The 21,671-nt window shown below is 35.1% G+C and overlaps 1 protein-coding gene and 1 non-coding gene across 3 annotated transcripts; one reads left to right on the top strand and one right to left on the bottom strand.

Moving 5' to 3' along the window:
• The first annotated feature begins 4,852 nt into the window (after window positions 1–4,852).
• On the top strand, window positions 4,853–19,561 carry GNRHR (gonadotropin releasing hormone receptor). 2 transcript variants are annotated; one of them, XM_033214547.1, is made up of 3 exons: window positions 4,853–5,624; window positions 14,115–14,334; window positions 18,156–19,561. In XM_033214547.1, the coding sequence occupies exons 1-3, from the start codon at window positions 5,103–5,105 to the stop codon at window positions 18,398–18,400; spliced, it is 987 nt and encodes a 328-aa protein (XP_033070438.1). In that variant the 5' UTR covers window positions 4,853–5,102; the 3' UTR covers window positions 18,401–19,561. The 2 variants fall into 2 exon arrangements, with proteins under 2 accessions (XP_033070438.1, XP_033070439.1); XM_033214548.1 differs by having other exon boundaries at window positions 14,243–14,334; window positions 18,156–18,414.
• On the bottom strand, window positions 11,913–12,063 carry LOC117086503. The gene has a single exon (XR_004438403.1). It is a non-coding gene; the product is annotated as a small nucleolar RNA SNORA62/SNORA6 family (small nucleolar RNA).
• Window positions 19,562–21,671: the final 2,110 nt, after the last annotated feature.

Here is a 21,671-nt window from a genome sequence, read left to right on the forward strand (position 1 = left end):
GCCTCAGCCTCCTGAGTAGCTGGAATTACAGGCACACACCACCACACCTGGCTAATTTTTATATTTTTAGTAGAGACAGGGTTTCACCATGTTGGGCAGGCTGGTCTCGAACTGCTGACTTCGTGATCCACCAGCCTTGGCCTCGCAAAGTGCTGGGATAACAGGTGTGAACCACTGCACCCAGCATAAATTCTTAATTAATACAACTATTGGGGATCTAGCTTTCAAATTTCCAATTCTGAACAAGGTGGAAATAAGATATGTTGTATTTTAAAATTGAATTGCATCATGAAATAGAAATGCTGTGTGCCAACAGATTATCGGCAAAAGAACAAAATTAAAAGTATACTATTTTTACTATAAGCAAACTACATAAAGTTTATGTAAATAAAAATATCTTGGCCAGGCACAGTGGCTCACGCCTGTAATCCCAGCACTTTGGGAGGTCATGATGGGTGGATCACAAGGTCAGGAGTTCGAGACCAGCCTGGGAAGTATGATGAAACCCCATCTCTACTAAAAATACAAAAATTAGCCATGCGTAGTGGTGTGCACCCATAGTCCCAGCTACTTGGGATGCTGAGGCAGAAGAATCGCTTGAACCCAGGCGGCAGAGGTTGTAGTGAGCCAAGATCGCGCCACTGCACTCCAGCCTGGGTGACAGAGCAAGATTCCGTCTCAAAAATAAATAAATAAAATATTATAAAATACAATATAATTATAAAATATGTTTGGAAATATCAAATATGAGCTTTGGCTAGCCTTATTTTTGGTATCCACAAGTATAGTGTATAGTACATAATGCTTAATAGATGGTTAATTGAATTGTTGAAATAAATATAATTCTTACATTGCTGGTCTAAATCTTTTTATATATTCCTAATTATACTTAAAAGTAAAAGATTACTACTTTTAGTATTTAGTGAATATACATTTGGAAAAATAAACATACTTATTATGCTCCTGCTTTTTTGTTCATTTCATATGTTGATGATTTATATTATATATGCATTTCCTTAATCTGATCTCCAAAATCTTACATAAATTTTCAACCATAATTTCCCATCATTTACCTCTTACACATCTATACCGACATAAAAATTGCAACAATGTTTTACAGTGTGATTCTCCAAATAATATGCACTCTTGGAATAATGAAAGTGAATCTGCCATGTTAAATGCTATACATAATTTAACATGGCTCAGAAAAATTTGTATGACTTTTAGAATTTGTTGCTCTCCTTCACAGCAATTTTGTGTAAATATTTCCTCATACTATTTCATCCACAGTCCTTCCTCAAATGCTTCCATTTAAATTTAAATTTTAAAAGTTCCCCTTTTACTCATTTCACAGTTGTCATAGACACTATCATGTTTGGCTCAACAAAGTAAGTCATGTTTTCAAAAACTAAAAAAAAAAAAAATTCTTTTTTTTCTGATATTGTGCTACTTCCATCTTCTCTCCTTACCGGAAACAAAATATTTTCCCAAACACATTTTCATACACATTCTTCTTATTAGAAAGAGCTGCCTTCCTCTATTATTTTATTCTCATGAGTAAAGGTATGAAAAATATTTCTTGCTCCCTGGGTGACTTCTAAATCATCATCACTCTTTCCCTTCAGAAGTTGGACTTGTAATAAAAAAAAAAAAAAAAAAAACTGGCTAGTTAGTTTCAAGAAAATGATGGGAAAAATAATACGAAGAAAAAAAGTTACTATAATTGAAAATCAACTCAGGTGATAATCAGCAGGAGTTGCTCATCCTTAGAGCTCCCTGGGCTCCTGTTGGCTTTCTAGGTCTTGTGTGTCATGAAAGAGACCTCCATTATCTAAGACAGTCTCCTTTTCTTGCAACCAAATGGTTAACATGGCCCTTCATTTGCTAAGGACTATGACACCTGGCTCATAGACCTTTCCACCCCAACTGCTACCAGAAAGGTAGCATTGCATGGTAGTTAAAGACACGAGCTCTGAAGGCAGACTGCATGAGACATAAGTACAATCCTGTGGTATCCTAATTAGGGAAAAGGAGTCAGGCTAGTGGGAGCAGGGGAAAGCAAAAAGAAAAAGCAGATAAGCTACAAGGACACATAGCCCTCCTACGCAAATAACTCTCAATCTTCCTGTGCCCAACTATCACCAGACACCTGCAAGTTAGCTCACTGCAACCTTGGCATTATCAGTACTGCACAAAGCCCTCTTCAGCATACAGCATAAACACCATCCTATAAAATCTCCAGCAAGCCCTTGTTTCTTTGCAGTCAGCTTCCCTTCCGCTGATCCTGCCCATTGTCTCCCTGGTAATGTAGTTTCCTACTTTCTCTAGCAAATTTGCCTTTCTTTTGCCTACAAGGGTAAACTCTTTTGCCCCTGCATCACCGGCCTAGATAGCCACCGCTCCCCCATGACAAACTCTAATATGGATCAGGTATGTAAACCTCTCTGCTTCACTTTCTTCAACCATAAAATGAAAATAATAGTACTGACTTCTAGGGTTGTTGTAAGGTCTACATGTGTTAATAAGTGTAACATACTTAGAAAAGTGCCTGACACAAAGTAAGTACCCAATAAATGTTAACTCTTAGTAGTAGTATCAGTATGGACAACACCTTCAAAATCTATGTAGTTGACTCATCCAACAACTCAGATTCAACAACTTAGAGCTCCTCAAATGTGTCAAACATCATTCACCCTCTACTTCCTCTACCAACTTTCATAGTCACACCCTGCACTTTAGGGCTTTATAACTTTCATGTAGTGTTATTAGCAAGGGTTTTCCAAATAGACTAACTCACCTGAATTTTGATTGCACACTATTCCCCAAATCCCTTCAAGGCATTCTCTGTATGCTACACAGTAAGCTTTGTGAAGCATAAATCTGGCCATACCTACCCTATATTACTCCATTCTTTATATAGGTAAAGCCTAAACTCTTTTTCTTGGAATATAGGCTCTCCAGATTTGAAGACTGCCTCATTATCTACACTTTTGCTCTCATATACCCTTTGAGCTTTCTCACATTGTCTTCATATTTAAGTGTGCTGCTCCAGCTTCTAAGCATGCCCTCCCTGTCCTCATACCCCATTCCCCAGTCACTTATTACCCTGTATGCTGTAGTCCCATTCAGCTCCATTGCAACCTCTTCCCTAATCAATCACTAACAAAGAAAGGGAGGGAGGAAGACAGGAAGAAAAGGAGGAAAAGGGAAGGAAGGGGAAGGGAAGGGGAGGGGAAAGAATGGCAGGGAAAGGGACAAATAATGAAGCTTTTATGCTCTAATCTTTTTCCCCTAGATATACAAGACAAAGAGCAAAATATACTTCACTAAAATCGGATTTTTACATGAATGTTCTTTCCTTTGTTCTTTTGGTTGCTGGTTCACTTACAGAAACTTTTCATATTTGTATGTCTTTCCAATGGTTATTCTGTTTTGTTCATTTCAGGCATCTGGCCCTGATCAGATTAACTGATATGATGTATATGCAAAACCTTTTGAGTTCTTCAGAAAAATAAATTATCTTAGTCAAGAGTGGTTATAAGGAACTTATTATAACTAATGTAGTACACACAATTTATTTTTTTGTAATTCTCCTAGATGAGTAAGAACTTAGTTTTGACATAGGTAAAAATTTTATGGTCACAAATCTCAGGTGTGAGAAAATCTCTTTCTTTCATATGCTGTGTAAATAAAGGATATAAATATTTCAAGCCTGGAAGTAGTGAGAGAAGCTGGTATTTCTGGACATATAGTGACAGTCAAAAAGGAGCTCAGGTACAGGACTGGCCTAAGCTGCTCAAGATTCAGGAGACAGCCAGTACACAGGGAAGCTGAGGAGATATGTAAGATATGTCTAAAACACTTACCTAACCTTCTGTGGTAACAAGCTCCTTAAAGGGGCTGGATGATGTTGTGTTCACTTTTTATCACCAGCAAAGGCTAAGATAATGTATATAGCAAATATTTAGTAACTATTTATTAAATAAATAAATATTTAAGACAGAATAAACAAATATAATAAATGAACCATCTAAGTCAAAATAGTCACTTTTATCCTTAACATTGTACCTGCTTTGGCTGCCGCAGAAGCAAACTTGTTGGCATTAGACAAATCAAGCTGGTGATTTAATAAATTCCAATGTAAGTCTTACAAGTATTAATAAACAACTATCCAGCACTCACCATGAAAGTTAAAGAAGCAACACAGAAAAAGTTCCTAAGTGGTCCCAATTTGAAATGATCAGATAACCTATAAAGGAACATATTCATATTACACTAACATAAACACATATAAATGCACTTACAGCAGTTACACAGTCTTCTCTTCAATAACTAGTTCCCCTATGCATTAGTGTGTAATAACAGCAAGTACAATATTTAGATAATTATAAAAACCAAGGCAATAATTTAAAAACTGATTAACCGTTTTACTCTAACTTAAGCATGGATCTGAGCAGTAAGATTGATTAATAAATTTGAATGCAGCCAATTGGATTGATTCTAATTTAAAGTTTTAACTTGTTGTAGAATAATTTTAAGTGAGTGTATTTGTCCAGTGTTGGAGTGCTCAACAGTGTGTTTGAAAAGGAAGACCAATAAATGTTTTTGAGAAATGTGTTAATTCCTTAAGACAATGGATTTTAATTGGATCAAGTTGTTTGCATTTTTCTTCATTATGATTCTACATCTGTATATTGGACAGAACACTAACGCTAAATAGTTCTTAGAAAAAAATTTTAAAGTTATTTAAATCATAATATCATGTCTGTCTTTTAAATTCAAAATTAGGCTGTGAGTATCCTTCTTCACTTAGGAAGAGTGTTATGAAAGCCAGGCCATCTGCTGAGGTGCTACAATTACATATGGCCCTCAGAATGCGTTTGGCCTGCTCTGTTTTAGCCCTCTGTTGGATTACCAATATACAAAACAAGTTAACCTTGATCTTTCTCATTAAGTATCTCAGGGACAAAATTTGACATACGTCTAAACCTGTGACGTTTCCATCTAAAGAAGGCAGAAATAAAACAGGACTTTAGATTCGGTTACAATAAAATATCAGATGCGCCACAGACACAAGTCTTGAAGCTCTGTCCTGGGAAAATATGGCAAATAGTGCCTCTCCTGAACAGAATCAAAATCACTGTTCAGTCATCAACAACAGTATCCCACTGATGCAGGGCAACCTCCCCACTCTGACCTTGTCTGGAAAGATCCGAGTGACAGTTACTTTCTTCCTTTTTCTACTCTCTGCGACCTTTAATGCTTCTTTCCTGTTAAAACTTCAGAAGTGGACACAGAAGAAAGAGAACGGGAAAAAGCTCTCAAGAATGAAGCTGCTCTTAAAACATCTGACCTTAGCCAACCTGTTGGAGACTCTGATTGTCATGCCACTGGATGGGATGTGGAACATTACAGTCCAATGGTATGCTGGAGAGTTCCTCTGCAAAGTTCTCAGTTATCTAAAGCTTTTCTCCATGTATGCCCCAGCCTTCATGATGGTGGTCATCAGCCTGGACCGCTCCCTGGCTATCACAAGGCCCCTAGCTTTGAAAAGCAGCAGCAAGCTCGGACAGTCCATGGTTGGCCTGGCCTGGATCCTCAGTAGTGTCTTTGCAGGACCACAGGTAAGCCATTATACATGAACTTATTTGGATACGGTGATCATAGATTTCCTATCTAAATTTGATATAAGGTCTTATCAAAGGAAGTACTGTATTACCTTTAAGAGCTTGGGCTCTGGAAGTCAGAGAGTGAAGTTTAATTCTGGCTCTGTTCTGTTACCTTGGGCAAATTTCTTGACCTCTCTGGTTTCAGTTCCTTTACTGATAAAATGTAACATGGGGGTTCATGCTTACTTAATACTGCTTTTGTGATGAATAAATAAATAAAATGGATCACATAATATCTATTATGTAGCAAATGCTTCCCCCCAAAAATTGTGATTCTCAAACTTGACCTTATCTCCATTCTATTCTTCTATTTTTCTTTTTGTTCTGGTTGACATGGCTTTAATGTTTAGTTGAGATAATTTTTAGAAATTATGAAATTTGCCTAGATAGAAAATATTTATAATGTTTCTTATTTAGGGTTTCTTGAGTGGAAATTTTAAGAATTCTGTCACTGCAGCTTAGAAAGAATTATTCTTGATTAGTATGTTGCTCTGCAGTTTGCAGCTAAATGGTACTGAATATAGAAGAAAAGTAAGACATCTTGGATGTATGGAAATTCAAATATTTCCCTAAAGTTAGCTTGAGTTTTGCTGGAGGCAGCTTATTGAGAAAGCCGTATGGCTGACAGAGTAGGCACAGGCCCTCCCCACAGAGGGCAGTCATCTTTCCAGGTTACCTTCATCAGAGGCAGCCTGGTTAACTGACCTGCTGAACCTACCATTTTAACAATCAGATCCCCGAAAAAAGGGACAAATTTTTGAAAACAACAAAGAACGTTAATAGCAGATGAACAAGTTTTCTCTTGCATGTAAATGTACTACATGATAAACCCAGGATACAAGGATGTGTTAAGAAATAAATCAGAATTAACTAGGATCCTCCAAAACTCGCCTCTGAAAATGGAAATTTATCTAGACTTTTTAAACTGACCAGATGGTCAAAAAACAACAACAACAAAAAAACTGCCATGCAGAATTCACTATATAGCACAAGATACTAGAAAGCTGGATAACTGTTTTATCCCATCAATTTCTCACTTTAATATTTCTTTTGAAAATGTGCATGTCATGATAAGAATAATGGGAAAAACTAAAATGTTTTCATTTTCTGAAGAAAAATGTATGATTTCTTTCACAGTGATACAATATATAAGAATAACTTTAGCAAACAAATCACCTGAAATGAGGTGATTTAGCTAAGGCTTATGCTCTTAAAATTTTCCACATTCTTTCTTTACACTTTCACATCTGTGGTCCCAGCTACTCGGGAGGTTGGGAGGGAGGTTGAGGTGGGAGGATCACTTGAGCCCAGGAGTTCGAGACCAGACTGGGCAATACAGGGAGGCCCCATATCAACAAATTATATATATATAAAAAAATTAATGCTGGTCATAATGGCATGTACCTGTGGTCTCAGCTACTCAGGAGGCTGAGGTGGGAGAATCACTTGAGCCTGGAAGGCAGAGGTTGCAGAGAGCCGTGATGCACCACTGCAACTGCACTCCAATCTCAGTGACAGAATGAGACCCTGTCTCAAAAAATAAAAAAAAAAAAGTTTTTGGGAAAATTTATGTAAGCTCAAACGGCCCAAATGGAGTGGAGCAAAACAAAGACTTTTTAAAAATCATCTGGCAATGAGGTGATCAGGGGGCTAGGGTGGTATCAAAGATGATTGATAGTAAAAGAGACATTTCAAACAAAATACAAAACTTGACAACAAATTGTATTGAGAGAGTTAATAATAGAGCAGGGGGAAAGAAAGTTCCAGTTTTCTTAGCCAAGGAGTTTAAATAGTAAAACCATTGAGATGATCTGGTTGAGAAGGGGAGTGTTTGTTTGTCTGCCTATTTGTTTGCAGAAGGGAGAGGGAAGGCAGGCTGTGAGAAGTAAAATCATCTGCTTTAGGACATGACTGCTGGCAATATAAGATCTGTGTAAGTACAGCTATGTCAAAAGTAGTTGGTAATTTGAGATGCTGATGTAGATTAAAATCCAAACCAAAGTAGAAATAATCCTATTTGCAATAATAACCGAAGGGCAAACTCGCGATTTGATTCTTCTTAGAAGTCTCCTAGAAGCTATAAATGAAATATTACTTTATCAATCCAATTCTTTTCATCTAAGTATTAACAGCAATAATAGAAAGGTAATGCCAAATATTTATCTAACTTGATGTAGCAAAAAGAAAATAGGAACTTAACTTTGAATTGTTTAGGAATTTCATGTAATAATCTGACCTCAAATACATTACTAGAGAGATTTATGTGAATATGAGCCACAGAAAATGATGTTATTTTATTTTGTAAAACACATGACTCATCCTTATTTTCAACAACACTTTAAAGCACTTTCCTGAAGCTTCCTGTATAACCTCACGTAAGTAATGTTGTTTGATATTTACATTAACTCTATGAAGTAAATAGGAGCTGTGTTATTATCCCTACTTCACATAAGAGAGCTAAGGTCTAAACCTTTGAAGACAATGGTGTTAAAATCCTTTTCCAATAATCTAAAGTAAGAAACACACACTACATTGAAAATGTGTGTCTCTGTCTCTCTTTCTCTCACACATATAACTGAGAAAAAATTTTGATGAAATACATATTCTATTCTGTTACATTTCATTTTTTACTGTTGATTGAAACTCACTACTGAGCATATCCTGCAGTTCAAAAAGCAGTGATTTGAAAGGATCCATTGGCATTCCCAGTGTCACGTGCTCTGTTGGACTCATGTTGTCTTATTCTTTTCTTTTATTATGGCTCTCTGCAATCTCTCTGAATAAAAGAGATTTCAATCCCATAACCAATGTTACATATATTTGATGAGGAATATGAGAGAGAAAGAGGACTTTTTATTTCTAGACTGTGACACATGATGAGTGTGTCTCCTGCTTCATCATGGTCTGTGGATAAGCCCATTGACAAAGGCACATCCTGTTGTACCTAATTTATATGAAAAGGGTAACTTTAATTTCCATCCTTTGGTGGACATACTGATTTTCTATTACTTGAGTAATTCATACTTCAGTTGAAAAGAAAATCTTAACAAACATGTTGTCACCACTCAGGCCTGGGGATCTGAGAATTTATGACACTTTTGCCTCAGCTCAGAATGACCAAATTTCAAATTGACCTCCCAGATTTTCCACTTTCCTCATTATTAACCTCAGAAGCTATGTTCTGTGATAATTTGGCGGTGCATTCTCAGAAGTTTTAGCATAGTGTGGCATAGAAACTTTCAAATTTTATGCTAGTAATAGAATTCTTTTTAAAAAATTCTATATCACAATGTACCCCATAAATATGTACAATTATTATGTGTCTATTAAAAATTTTTGAAATAAAATACAGTACAAAAATCCTGTACATAAAAAAGTCCTGTACAAAAAAACCATAATGATATGACACAGAAATAAGTGGAGCTGCTCTGGTTAAAATAGAGGTAAAGGAGGACCAGTCCTCCACTTGGTTATTCACTAGCTCCCAGTCACAGTTACTAAAGACCTTTATCTCCTTGCAACAAAGTTCAAAAGGCAATGGGGATAGTAAAAGTGGCATGAGTGTGAGATTCAAATGGAGTTGGGCTCAAATCTCAGTAATACCACTTACCAGCTATGTGACTTTGAGCAAATTACTCACATTTAAAAGAGTAATTGTAAAGAATAAGTCGTACAACTTATAAAATCACCTAAGACTTCACACCTTAATTTTAATTACTAATTTAATGTTTATTTTTCTTCTTTTCCTTTCTTCCTAAGCCCATCCTTTCTTCTTACCTTCATAAAAGAGTTTTTGAAGTCAGGAAAGAAAAAGTACAGAAATATGAGTATGGAATTGTTGGTTCTTTAAGAAACTGCAAAAGAAATGCTTATATAAAAGTGGACTATTTCAAATATTTCAAAATTATAGCATGCATTCTGAGTGATTACTAAATTTGACCAACCTACTCCCTGGTCACAAAGCTATCGTACTCACTCTGCAAAACTATATATGACAGAGCACAGTAATTCAAGTCTTGGAGGTATCGTATATAAAAGTGGGGAAACAGGGAAAGAAAGAAGGGAAAGGAAGGGAAGCCAAAAGAAGGCAAGGGAAGGGAAGAGAAGGGAGGGAAGGGAACGGAGGGAGAGAAGGGAAGGGGAGGAACAAGGAGGAAAGGTAGAAAAGAAAAACAAAGGAGGGAAGGAGGAAATGAAAAAGCAACAAACACCCTGGGATAGCTTTGGTTTAAGACCATCTGTGGTTAGGGTGGTAAATATAAATGGAAGAGAAGACATTTCCTAAATTAGATGTGCCCATATCTAATTATAAATCACATGGTTTCTAGTAAGAGTCATTTAATACCACAAGAATTCCAGAGTAGGTTTCTGCAGAAAGAGTTCATAGCTTATCTGTGTTAAGCTTATCACTAGTTTATCTGTGCTAATATAGAGCATCACATATTGACAGCTTTTAAATTATATGGTTAACCCAGGCCTGCAGGCAAGAAACATGGGGCACTCCTTCATCCTTAGTGTAAAGATATGCTGTCTGAAGATGTGTGGAGGCTTGCCTTAACACATAGAGAATTCACTGGTGTAGAATGCACTACTGACATTGGCAAACAGTTTAAATTCAATAAATATTATTACACAGGTACAATATGCCAAACATTATGCTACAACATAGTACCGTCCTACTAGCAGAAATAACAACAGCAATAATGTTGATGATGATAAATAATGCTTGAGGATATAAATGTGTGCCAGGAATTTGGCTAAAAGTTTTTACGTGCTAGGTTCACAGAACAGGCAGTGAATAAATACATAAATAAGCTTTTACATGCAATATTTCATATAATGCTTCCAACAATCACATAAATTATGTATAATCATTATCTTTATTTTACACATGAAGAAACTAAACCTCCAATATTATATAACATGCCCAAGATTACTGTTTAATAAGTGGACATCTCAGTATATCAGTATATCTAGTTATCCATATATGGCCATATCCATAGCCAGCTCTTTTAACTGCTACACTCTACCCACCTCTGCCCACTGAACACTGCAATATTGTCTATTTCCTTTTTACCTGTAGGAGGCTGGGGAAGAAAAAGGCAGAAAAAGCTTGAAGTGAAAACTGATGCTTAAAAGACATCAAGAAAAAATATATGATACACATTTATAAATATATAAATGCATGTGGATACATATAAAAATGGTGTACTTCAAGTTTTAATTATAATAATGGTTAAGATTTATACAGTGCTGTGTTCCAGGCACTATTCCAGGTGCTTTGCATGTATTAACTCATTTATTGTCATGATAGGCCTTAGAGGTAGATTTTACTATTTTCTCCATATATAGATGAGGAAACTGAAGCACACATCTGAAGATAATTACCTTTGGATAACACTAGGTAAGGGTGTAATTAGTGTGGGTAAGGTGAGTGTTAAAGATAATATTCCAAGAAGAAATGAACAACTGCAACTGACCGTGAAAAAAAAAAAAAGAAAACAGAATGTTCTTGTTTATGGCAAAATAAAGCAAACACTGATGAGAACCAGGGTCAGGGACAAGAGAGGAGAAACATACCAAAATTAAAGAAATAAAATCCAAGGACAAATGAACAACTAAAAGCAAAATGGATCTCTATATTAATCATTCAAATGAACATGGTCTTGGAGCACAAAATAAACGGAACTAAGACAATAGCAAGTTAATTTGTGGGCAAGTAAGAGTCTGAATTTTTGTACACTTTATTATATACCTTTCTTAAAATTTATCGGTCTATCTTGTATTACCTGGATCACATACATTTTATATCTCCACTACCAAATATTAAATTCCTTGATTGAAGGATATAACTGCTTTATCCTTTATGACAGAGAATGCCAGCTATATTAGTTTTACCAAAGAATTGCTTAAAAAATAAGCATGTGTTAAATAAGATAGCCATTAAATCAATCATAGTACTATGTTTCAAAGTCATTGCTAATTGAAAGTTTCATCATGGCTTTTTTTTAAACATATTTTTTAAACTATAATTTTTTTCCAGTTACAAATGAACCAATTTGGACCACACACAACCCATCTTTTTAGAATCTTATAGCAGAACTCACCAAGTGGGTGTGAAAATGGAAAGAACAAGTAATGCCTGAGAGGCCTGAGCAAGAAATATGGACAAACGCAGAAAAAAAACACACTGTTTTTCAAATGTGTTCATCTCTCCTCAAAACTGGCATGCAACAACATTATACTTGTGATAAGAACTACTATCAAACTCCACTCATTGGGCCAGAGACCTTTGTGGTGCTAGCGAAAAACTTGCTCCTCATGTAGCATACTACCTACGCTTGTGATTTCATCAGCCAGCCAGTGATATCATTATGCCTTTAAAACATGAAATATTAAGATGAAAATGTGGCCCAGAGCAGAGAAAAAGTAAAATTCAGGTCATCCGGTTCCAAGTCCAACTGAGATGGTACAGAGAGAAGTAGCTAAAACCTTAAAGAAATATAAGATTCTCGGGTTCTACGTGAAGTAACCATTCCAAAGACTTTAACTGACAGCCTCTGTTGGATCTAATTCAAAGCTGAACTTTAAATAAGGTCAGCTTGCAAAGAATTACAGAAAACTGAAAGGCTCACTTTGTAATGTGGGAAAAAAGTCTGAATCATAAGATAAACTTAGTTGAATGCACTTGTCGGGGTTTCTTGACTGCAGAGTGATTGTAAAATTATTAGTCGCCCTCTAGTGGATTAATTTAAAATCATTTTTTCCCCTTGAAGATTAAAAAAGATCTGAAACTGAAAATCAACTTTTCAACTTATTTAACAGGGCCAAGGTTTCTTTCCCTTTTGAGGTGATGGGAATGGGAGCGGAGTATGTCTTTTTTTTAGAAAATAAAGTATCTTAAAAATATTTTATAGTGTTTTTTGTTGGTAGTGTAGAAAAGAATCATGTTTCTTAATGTTGTAATTAAAATTAAAATTTTCTAACTCAATCAAAAACTTAAAAAATAATAGAATCCCTCATTTGCTTAAAATAAAAAATTTTAACTTTTTTTTTTGTTGTTGAGACGGAGTCTTGCTCTGTCGCCCAGGCTGGAGTGCAGTGGCCGGATCTCAGCTCACTGCAAGCTCTGCCTCCTGGGTTCACGCCATTCTCCTGCCTCAGCCTCCCAAGTAGCTGGGACTACAGGCGCCCGCCACCTCGCCCGGCTAGTTTTTTTTTGTATTTTTTAGTAGAGACAGGGTTTCATCGTGTTAGCCAGGATTAGTATTCTTACAGCTGGAACCATTTCTCAGTCTGTCTTTGTGTTTCATGATATTGATATTTTTGGAAAGTGCAAACCAGTCATTTTGTAAAATGTCTCTCAGTTGGGATTTGTCCTCTCAAGGTTAGATTCAGGTTATATACTTTAAGCAAAAATACCAAATTAGTGATGCTAAGTTCTCAATGCATTACATAAGGAGACAGACATTGTCAATGGGTCCTATTATTGGCGATGTTAACATATTTATCTAGATATTTCTCTTCTGTAGAGTTATTATTTTATTCCTTATAATGAATAAGTATCCTGCAGACTGATACTTTGAGATTTTGTAAATATCCTATTCTCCTCAAAGTTCCACCCACTATTTTTACCAGCTATTGATGATTCTTGATGTAATCACTTATTATAGTGATTACCAAATGTTAATCACTAACTTTGTTTATTCCTTTTCATTTATTAGTTGGCATTCTACATTATAGAAGAGGTTTTTTACTCCATTTATTTGTTGTTTTTGTTATTTTGTAATTTTTACAAGTATGGGCTCATGGATCCTTACTTTATTCAATAGTTTATCATTCTTTTAGATCAGTTTCTTTTTTGTATTTTAATGCTTAAACTGCCCCAGATTTGGCCAGTGGAAGCTCTTTTCAGCTGGTTCCTGGATTGTTTTTTTGTTTGCTTTTCGTTTTGACATGTTCCATCTTTCTTTGAGCAACTGTCTCTTCATGTCTTGTGACTATTTCTTAAAATGTCATTTTAATAGGGTTTCTGTCTCTAAAATAAAATTTAAATATGTATTTTGGGGGTACATTCTAAGTGCCAGACACAGTTATAGTTACTGCAGATATAACTTATGAGCAAAATCACTTGCGAAAAGTTTACTCAGCATAATTGTACTGGAAACTGAAATATAAACAACGTTCAAATCCTTGAAAGATGATTATTCTTCAAGGTTGAAATAATTGCTAAAAAATCCAAAATCTTGTAGATCTATTGACACTTACCCAAACATATTTTAAGTAAATATTCACATGACTTTTCATAGAAACATCAGAAATACAATACTAAGGAACTTAGAAATTGCTTTAGGTAACATGCTAGAAGGCTAGCAGAGTACCAAAGAGAAAACTTTCAAATACCATTTGGAAAAAAGTAACATAGCTTTTCATTGTCTCATACAGTTATACATCTTCAGGATGATTCATCTAGCAGACAGCTCCGGACAGACAAAAGTTTTCTCTCAATGTGTAACACACTGCAGTTTTCCACAATGGTGGCATCAAGCATTTTATAACTTTTTCACCTTCAGCTGCCTCTTCATCATCCCTCTTCTCATCATGCTGATCTGCAATGCAAAAATCATCTTCACCCTGACACGGGTCCTTCATCAGGATCCCCACAGTATGTATTCCTTAGATTTAGTGTCATTTGTGGGCAGTTTTTAAACAGCGATGCTCAAAACAGAATGGCATGAACTATGTGCCAGATACTGTTCTAAGCAGTTTGTATATATTAGCTCATTTAATATTCACAATCACCCCCATAAGGTAACATTTTTATCATGCTTTCATTATCCTCAATTTACAGATAAGGTAACTTAGTATCTTCTGCTGTTCTACATTTGCACCATGAAATTAAAGAAGAATTAATGATTATTCCATTAAGACCCAGGATAAGCATTGGCAAATGGTTTCTGCTGGGTAGCAAGTACAAATTGTGATATCTAGACTATAGAAAAGTACAACCTGTTAAATGCTATCCAATAAACTAGCTAAAGTAAGCTGTTCCATTTTATATTCAAATCCCCTATATTTATACAACGTAAACTATGCACATGTGTGTGTATGTTAATATACGAAATATTATTGACTGTAATTAATTATTTCATTCAAAACTTCACACATGTGTTTGTACCTTTTTTGCTTTAGTAAAATGGTGCATTCCCAAAAATAAAACATATATTTATGAAATAAACATTGTTATGTTGGCATGACATCCAAAATCCATGTTATCAATGACATAGTACATAAGTTATATCTGGTACAACTTAACAGGGAAATCATCTTAACTATTATAGCATGAATAGTCTCAGTAGGTATTTCCAAAAGAAAATATTCATGGTGATGCTTTCTAATAGGGAATTGGGCAGTTTTCACCTGCCAGCACAAAATGGTATTTAATATTTCCAAAACAGTATACTGCAAAAACAATTTGCCTTCAAAATCTTATCTTGAGAGATTCCATTTTATAAGCGATATCTAAGAAGGGTAGAGGGAAAATAAGAAGGTGAATCTCAAATAGGAGTTAATTTGAAGAAATATTAGCAGTACATAAGCAGAAAAACAAAAAAGCAGAGGCAGGAAGCCATAACTATTATGAAGATATTTAATTATTATATTATTTATTTGATGAATACATACTGACTACTCAGCATTGCTGGAAACTGTGCTAGGTGGAGATACCATGGTGAATAGGAAAAATCTAGTAAGTATCCTGCTTTCATGGAGACTACAGTCTAGCAGAAAAGTCATAAACAGTAAACCAATTATCGACTGTGATGATGTTTCAAAAGAAGAAAAAGCATGACATGTTGTGGTTGTCTTGCTATTTTTTTCATTTTAAGTCACTTGCTAAGCCAAGATGATTTTCTGAATTTTAAATGGATGTATCACCAAGGTTTACAGATATTGAGGATTAAATGAATAGTGTGTGAAGGCCAGGTGTGGTGGCTCATGCCTGTAATCCCAGCACTTTGGGAGGCCGAGGCGGGTAGATCACCTGAGGTCAGGAGTTTGAGGCCAGCCTGACCAATATGATGAAACCTGTCTCTACCAAAAACACAAAAATTAGCCGGGTGTGGTGGCACATGCCTGTAGTCCCAGCTACTCGGGAGGCTGAGCCAGGAGAATCGCTTGAACCCGGGAGGCAAAGGTTGCAGTGAGCCAAGACTGCATCATTGCACTCCAGCCTGGGCAGCAAGAGCAAAACTCTGTCCGAAAAAAAAAAATGAATAGTATGTGAAAAGAGCAAAGCCTCTAGCAAGGCACACAGTAAATAGTGATTAGTTTTATCTGACAAAAATCCATAATCAGTCTGTATTTAATAAATTACTTTAATATTTCTAGACAAAAAATATTTTCACAATTAAAACACCATGCATGTAAATGTTTTCCTCTATATGTCTACTCTTTGGTGACCAATTAATAAGAAATTTCAAAATGACTATTTCTGAATATCATTATCTGTTTCCCTCAAAAAAAAAAAATATAGTGTGTGAAGAGTATTTCTTACTTAACACAGAAGTTCTCTATTATGAAATACAAGAACAGATTTTGAGCACTTCAGAATTGCACCTTTTTACCTTTAAGAACTAACTTCAAAATTTCAGGTAGGCAGCCTGACTGTAAAAAGTCAGTAATTCCACTAACTTCCAGCAAATTTCTTCACAAGTGTAACCTATGAACTTTAAAGGCTGTATTAATATGAAAAGTGAAATTATTTCAGCTATCATAGAAAGAAGCACACAGTTGAGATAGACAATTTGGGGTAGTACACTTTCATCCACACATGATACTTACTATCCTTAGTAGCAAAGATACTCAGTGAACATAATTTTGTTTTGAAGTCAGAATTCACAAAGCAAACAAAAACATAGAGTGAGGAAAGGACACCCTATTCAACAAACGGTGCTGGGATAATTGGCTAGCCATGTGTAAAAGAATGAAACTGGATCCTCATCTCTCACCCTATACAAAAATCAACTCAAGACGAATCAAAGACTGAAATCTAAGACCTGAAACCATAGAGATTCTAGAAGATAACATTGGAAACCCTTCGAGACATTGGCTTAGGCAAAGAGTTCATGACTAACAGCCCAAAAGCAAATGCAACAAAACAAAGATACATAGATGGTACTTAATTAAACTAAAAAGCTTCTGCACAGCAAAAGAAATATCAGCAGAGATAACAGATGACCCACAGAGTGGGAGAAAATCTTCACAATCTGTACTTCTGACAAAGGACTAATCCCAGAATCTACAGAGAACTCAAACAAATCAGCAAGAAGAAAACAAACAATCCTATCGAAAAGTGGGCTAAGGACATGAATAGACAATTTTCAAAAGAAGATATACAAATGGCCAAGAAGCATAGGGGAAAATGCTCAGCGTCACTAATGATCAGGGAAATGCAAATCAAAACCACAGTGTGATACCACCTCACTCCTGCAAGAATGGCCATAATCAAAAAATCAAAAAATAATAGATGTTTGCAGGGATGCAGTGAAAAGGGAACACTTTTACACTGTTGGTGGGAATGTTAACTAGTACAACCACCATGGAAAACAGTGTGGAGATTCCTTAAAGAACTAAAAGTAGAACCATCGTTTGATCCAGCAATCCCACTACTAGGTATCTACCTGGGGGAAAAAAACGGCATTATATGAAAAAGATACTTGCACAGGAATGTTTATAGCAGCACAGTTTGCAATTACAAAAATATAGAACCAGCCCAAATGCCCATCAATCAATGAGTGGATAAAAATATGTGGTATATATGTACTATGGAATACTGCTCAGTGATATAAAAAGGAATGAAATAATGGCATTTGCAGCAACCTGAATGGAATTGGAGACTATTATTCTAAGTGAAGTAACTCAGGAATAGAAAACCAAACATCATATGTTCTCATTCATATGTGGAAGCTAAGCTATGATGATGCAAAGGCATAACAATGATACACTGGACTTTGGAAACTAGGGGGAAAGGGTGGGAGGTGGCAAGGGATAAAAGACTAGACATTTGGTACAGCATACACAGAGATCTCAGAACTCACCACTGAAGAACTTATTCATGTAGCCAAACACCATCAGTCCACCAAAAAAACCTATTAAAATAAAAAAAAATTAAAAAGAATTCAACTGAGCTCAACCTCATCTACTCTCTTAAATTTATATGTTAAGAGTTTGAGTATCCCATATTTCAAATCCAGATTAGTTTGGCAGAAATAGAAGCAGTATCATCTTCAATATTTTCTATTCATTATGTGACATAGTGGAAAACTCTTATTAAACATGCTTTTCAAACAAATTATTATTATTTAAAATACTAGAAATTTTCTCCCATTGATTAAGTTGAATTAGTGATGTTGTCTTCCTTTTTGTCCACTTTGGTTTCATGAGAAAACTGATCTTTAAACACCTGCTCTTTTCTCTATCCAATAGAACTGCAACTGAATCAGTCCAAGAACAATATACCAAGAGCACGGCTGAAGACTCTAAAAATGACAGTTGCATTTGCCACTTCATTCACTGTCTGCTGGACTCCCTACTACGTCCTAGGAATTTGGTATTGGTTTGATCCTGAAATGTTAAACAGGGTGTCAGACCCAGTAAATCACTTCTTCTTTCTCTTTGCCTTTTTAAACCCATGCTTTGATCCACTTATCTATGGATATTTTTCTCTGTGATTGATAGACTATACAAGAAGTCATATGAAGAAGGGTAAGGTCATGAATCTCTCCATCTGGGAATATTAACACAAATGTTGGAGCATGTTTACATACAAACAAAGCAGGATTTACACTTAAGTTATCGTTCTTTTAGAACCTCCATTTTCAGAGCCTCAATTATTAAGGAAAAATCTTCAGGAAAAATACTAAAATATTTTCTCTTCATCATAAGCTTCTAAATTAATCTCTGCCTTTTCTGACCTCATATAACACATTATATAGGTTTCTTATCACTTTCTCTTTGCATAATAATGTACAAATATTTAAAATACCTGCAGCCTAAGGCACAAGAATGCCAAAAAATCAAAGGCAAGAAACCACAACACAGGTCTAAACTCAGCATGCTTTGGTGAGTTTTTCTCCAAAAGGGGCATATTAGCAATTAGAGTTTTATGCTACATAGTACAGAGAGCACAGAGCCCCTTGCCCATAAGATCAACTTTCCCTCCTATAGTTAAAACGAAAAAAAAAAAAAAATGGATCTATTTTTCTCTTTGGCTTCAAAAGCATTCCGACATTTGCAGGAGTCAGTCACCAACCCCACCAACCACTCCACCAACCTGACAAGACCATGAGTAGTTCTCCTTCATCCTATTTATATGGTACAGGTTGAGAAGTACCTCTATAAAAAGGGAAATTTTAGAGGGGTTAGGATTTGGACAGGGGTTTAGAACATTCCTCTCTAGGCTGTATAGTCTATAGAGTTTGTGGCAATTAACCGCCATAAAATAACAATGTTTCCAAATTCAACTAAGAAAATCCTCATACTGAGTATGCTTTATGCATAATATGCCCTCTATTTTAATAATGTGAAGAATTTTTTGTCTATCTCTTGATCTCACTAAATCCATATTTCATAAATAACTGAGAAAAATGAAAACAAAATTAAGCAAATGCACAAGCAAAAAGATGCTTGATACATAAAAGGAACTCTGGAGAGAAAACTACAGCTTCAGTCTGTACAGATCAAAGAAGACAGCGTGTTGGGGGAAGGAGGGAAAGATCTTGATGCAGGGTTTCTTAACCTGCAGTCTATGCACAACACTATATTTCCATGTAATATTTTTATTTCAGTCCTCTTTGTATTATTTTGTGCATTTAAAAAACACAATCTTAAGGGGATAGACTAGACTGCCACAGCGGCCCATGGCACAACTAACTACTGATATTCACATTAAATAGTATGGTTTCCAAAATACGTCTGCACAATAAGACCTCTTTATTTAATTCAGGCTTGTATCTATCTCTTCCATGAAAAATGGGAAGGGATGAAAATAATGGGAGTATAATACCCATTTAATGTGAAAAACATGATAAGGATCTTAAAAGAAATTAAGCCATTCAACATTTTTTAAATAGGTAAGATACTATTATATTTACATGAGCTATGTAGTGCCACACAAAAGATGAAATGTAATTTCTAAATACTCCAGGTGTGTGGTATTGTGGAAAGTAAATTGCCAACCAATGGTAAGTCCTTTCTTTCTTTGATTTTCTCCTCTCATACTTCAGTTTTATAGTGTTGAGTTGTTGTTTGTTTCACATCCTACCTTATTTTCCAATTCTGTCTCAATTGAACTCCCTCTGCATACTCACTCTTTCATTCATAGCTTCTTTTTCATTAAACTCATACCTTTAATTAACCAATTCATGGCCCAGTTCTACAGTTGAATTGGACAAGGCTAAAATTCTGTAGTGTGCTAACATGCTCAAAGTTGGCATGTATACTCATTCCAAGATTTTATAGTTCTTGTAGATAACACAGGGATGTAGATAAGTTGAAACAAAACCAATGTTCTCTAAGTCTCTATCATATACTTATTCCTAAACTGATAATTCTTACTTCTGGGATTTAAAAGCAAAAATAACACACTTGTACAGATACAATCTAAGGGCTTTATCACATACAAGTTTAACGAATGTATCTCGGCTTGGTTCTTCTTGTGTGCTCATTATAGATCTCTCTTAGGAATTGCCTCGAGCATATTTTTTTACACATTAACTAAAGGGCTATTCAAAATCTTGACTCGGGTTCTTAACCTACATTCCATGCAAAAAAAAAAAAAAATATATATATATATATATAGAGAGAGAGAGAGAGAGAGAGAGAGAGAGAGAGATGTATTTTTAAATTTTTGTCCTATTTGTATTATTTTATTCATTTAAAAACACAATCCTGAGAGGGATGGACCCGACTGCCACAGCAGCTCATAGCACAAAAAAAGGTTAAGAAGTCCTAGTTGACTTTGTCTATATATAAAGAAGTCTATTACAGTAAAAATATGACAGAATCTATTCATCAGTTTATATGCAAACATAAAAATGTAAATATTGAAACAAGATTGCTTCAATATGCTTATTGTTTTCAAACCAAGAAACTCTCTTAAGGTTCAATATGTAATAAAAAACATAACAGAAATAATTATTCTATATGAATTTTGTGGTCCATAAATTATAATGTATAATTATACATTATAAAGTAATGTATAAACTAAAATTTATAGCACAAAAGATAAATATGGCTTTGAAATTAAAGATAATCCACTCAACAGACAATATTTCATATTTGATATTACAATCATTTATTTTATGTCCTATTATAATAAAAGGTGAGGACTCCTTGTAAAAAAGGAAATGTTCTACAGAGTCAATCTAATATATCAGATATTTGAGATTCTATCTTGGTTTCTCTTCCTTAGCTTATAAAACTAGTTAAAAATTGAATTTCTTTTAGCAATTCAGTTTAGTAGAGGAGTGACATTAACTAATGACAGTAAATTGAACAAAGTCTACATTAGCTCAATTTAAGCCTATTCAACAGAAATATAGTAGCTAAAAAAATACTCTAGGGAAGGTACCACAAACATTATCTACCAGGGAACATAGCATAAATGAGTTTGAAATTTCCTGAGAGTGACCTTGTCTTAAAACTTAGGTGGTAGTCATAAACAGATAATATTTTTAGGCAGTTAAAAGACTTCTAGAACTCCATCTGTTTTACCTGTGAAACAGATAATATTTTTAGGCAGTTAAAACACTTCTAGAACTCCATCTGTTTTACCTGTGGTCCACTTTCCTACATTGAACCAATGCCTTGGGCTTTTCTAATTACTATACATTGTGCTTATATGAATAAAAGAAATTTTAAAAGAAAAAATCAGATTCAATCTAATCTTGCTTATTTTTATGATTATTAGGAATCAAGTTTAAAACAATTAGTCTAACTTTA

This window comes from Trachypithecus francoisi, unplaced genomic scaffold (genome assembly GCF_009764315.1).
Source record: "Trachypithecus francoisi isolate TF-2019V2 unplaced genomic scaffold, Tfra_2.0 Lachesis_group1, whole genome shotgun sequence".
NCBI classification, from domain to species: domain Eukaryota; kingdom Metazoa; phylum Chordata; class Mammalia; order Primates; family Cercopithecidae; genus Trachypithecus; species Trachypithecus francoisi.

Bases quoted from the DNA above. Each gene is read 5' to 3' on its own strand.
- GNRHR (XM_033214547.1), top strand. From the start codon at position 5,103: ATGGCAAATAGTGCCTCTCCTGAACAGAATCAAAATCACTGTTCAGTC. The intron at 5,625-14,114 runs GTAAGCCATTAT...TGTCTCATACAG, and splicing joins GTGTCTTTGCAGGACCACAG to TTATACATCTTCAGGATGAT. The intron at 14,335-18,155 runs GTATGTATTCCT...TCTATCCAATAG, and splicing joins CCTTCATCAGGATCCCCACA to AACTGCAACTGAATCAGTCC.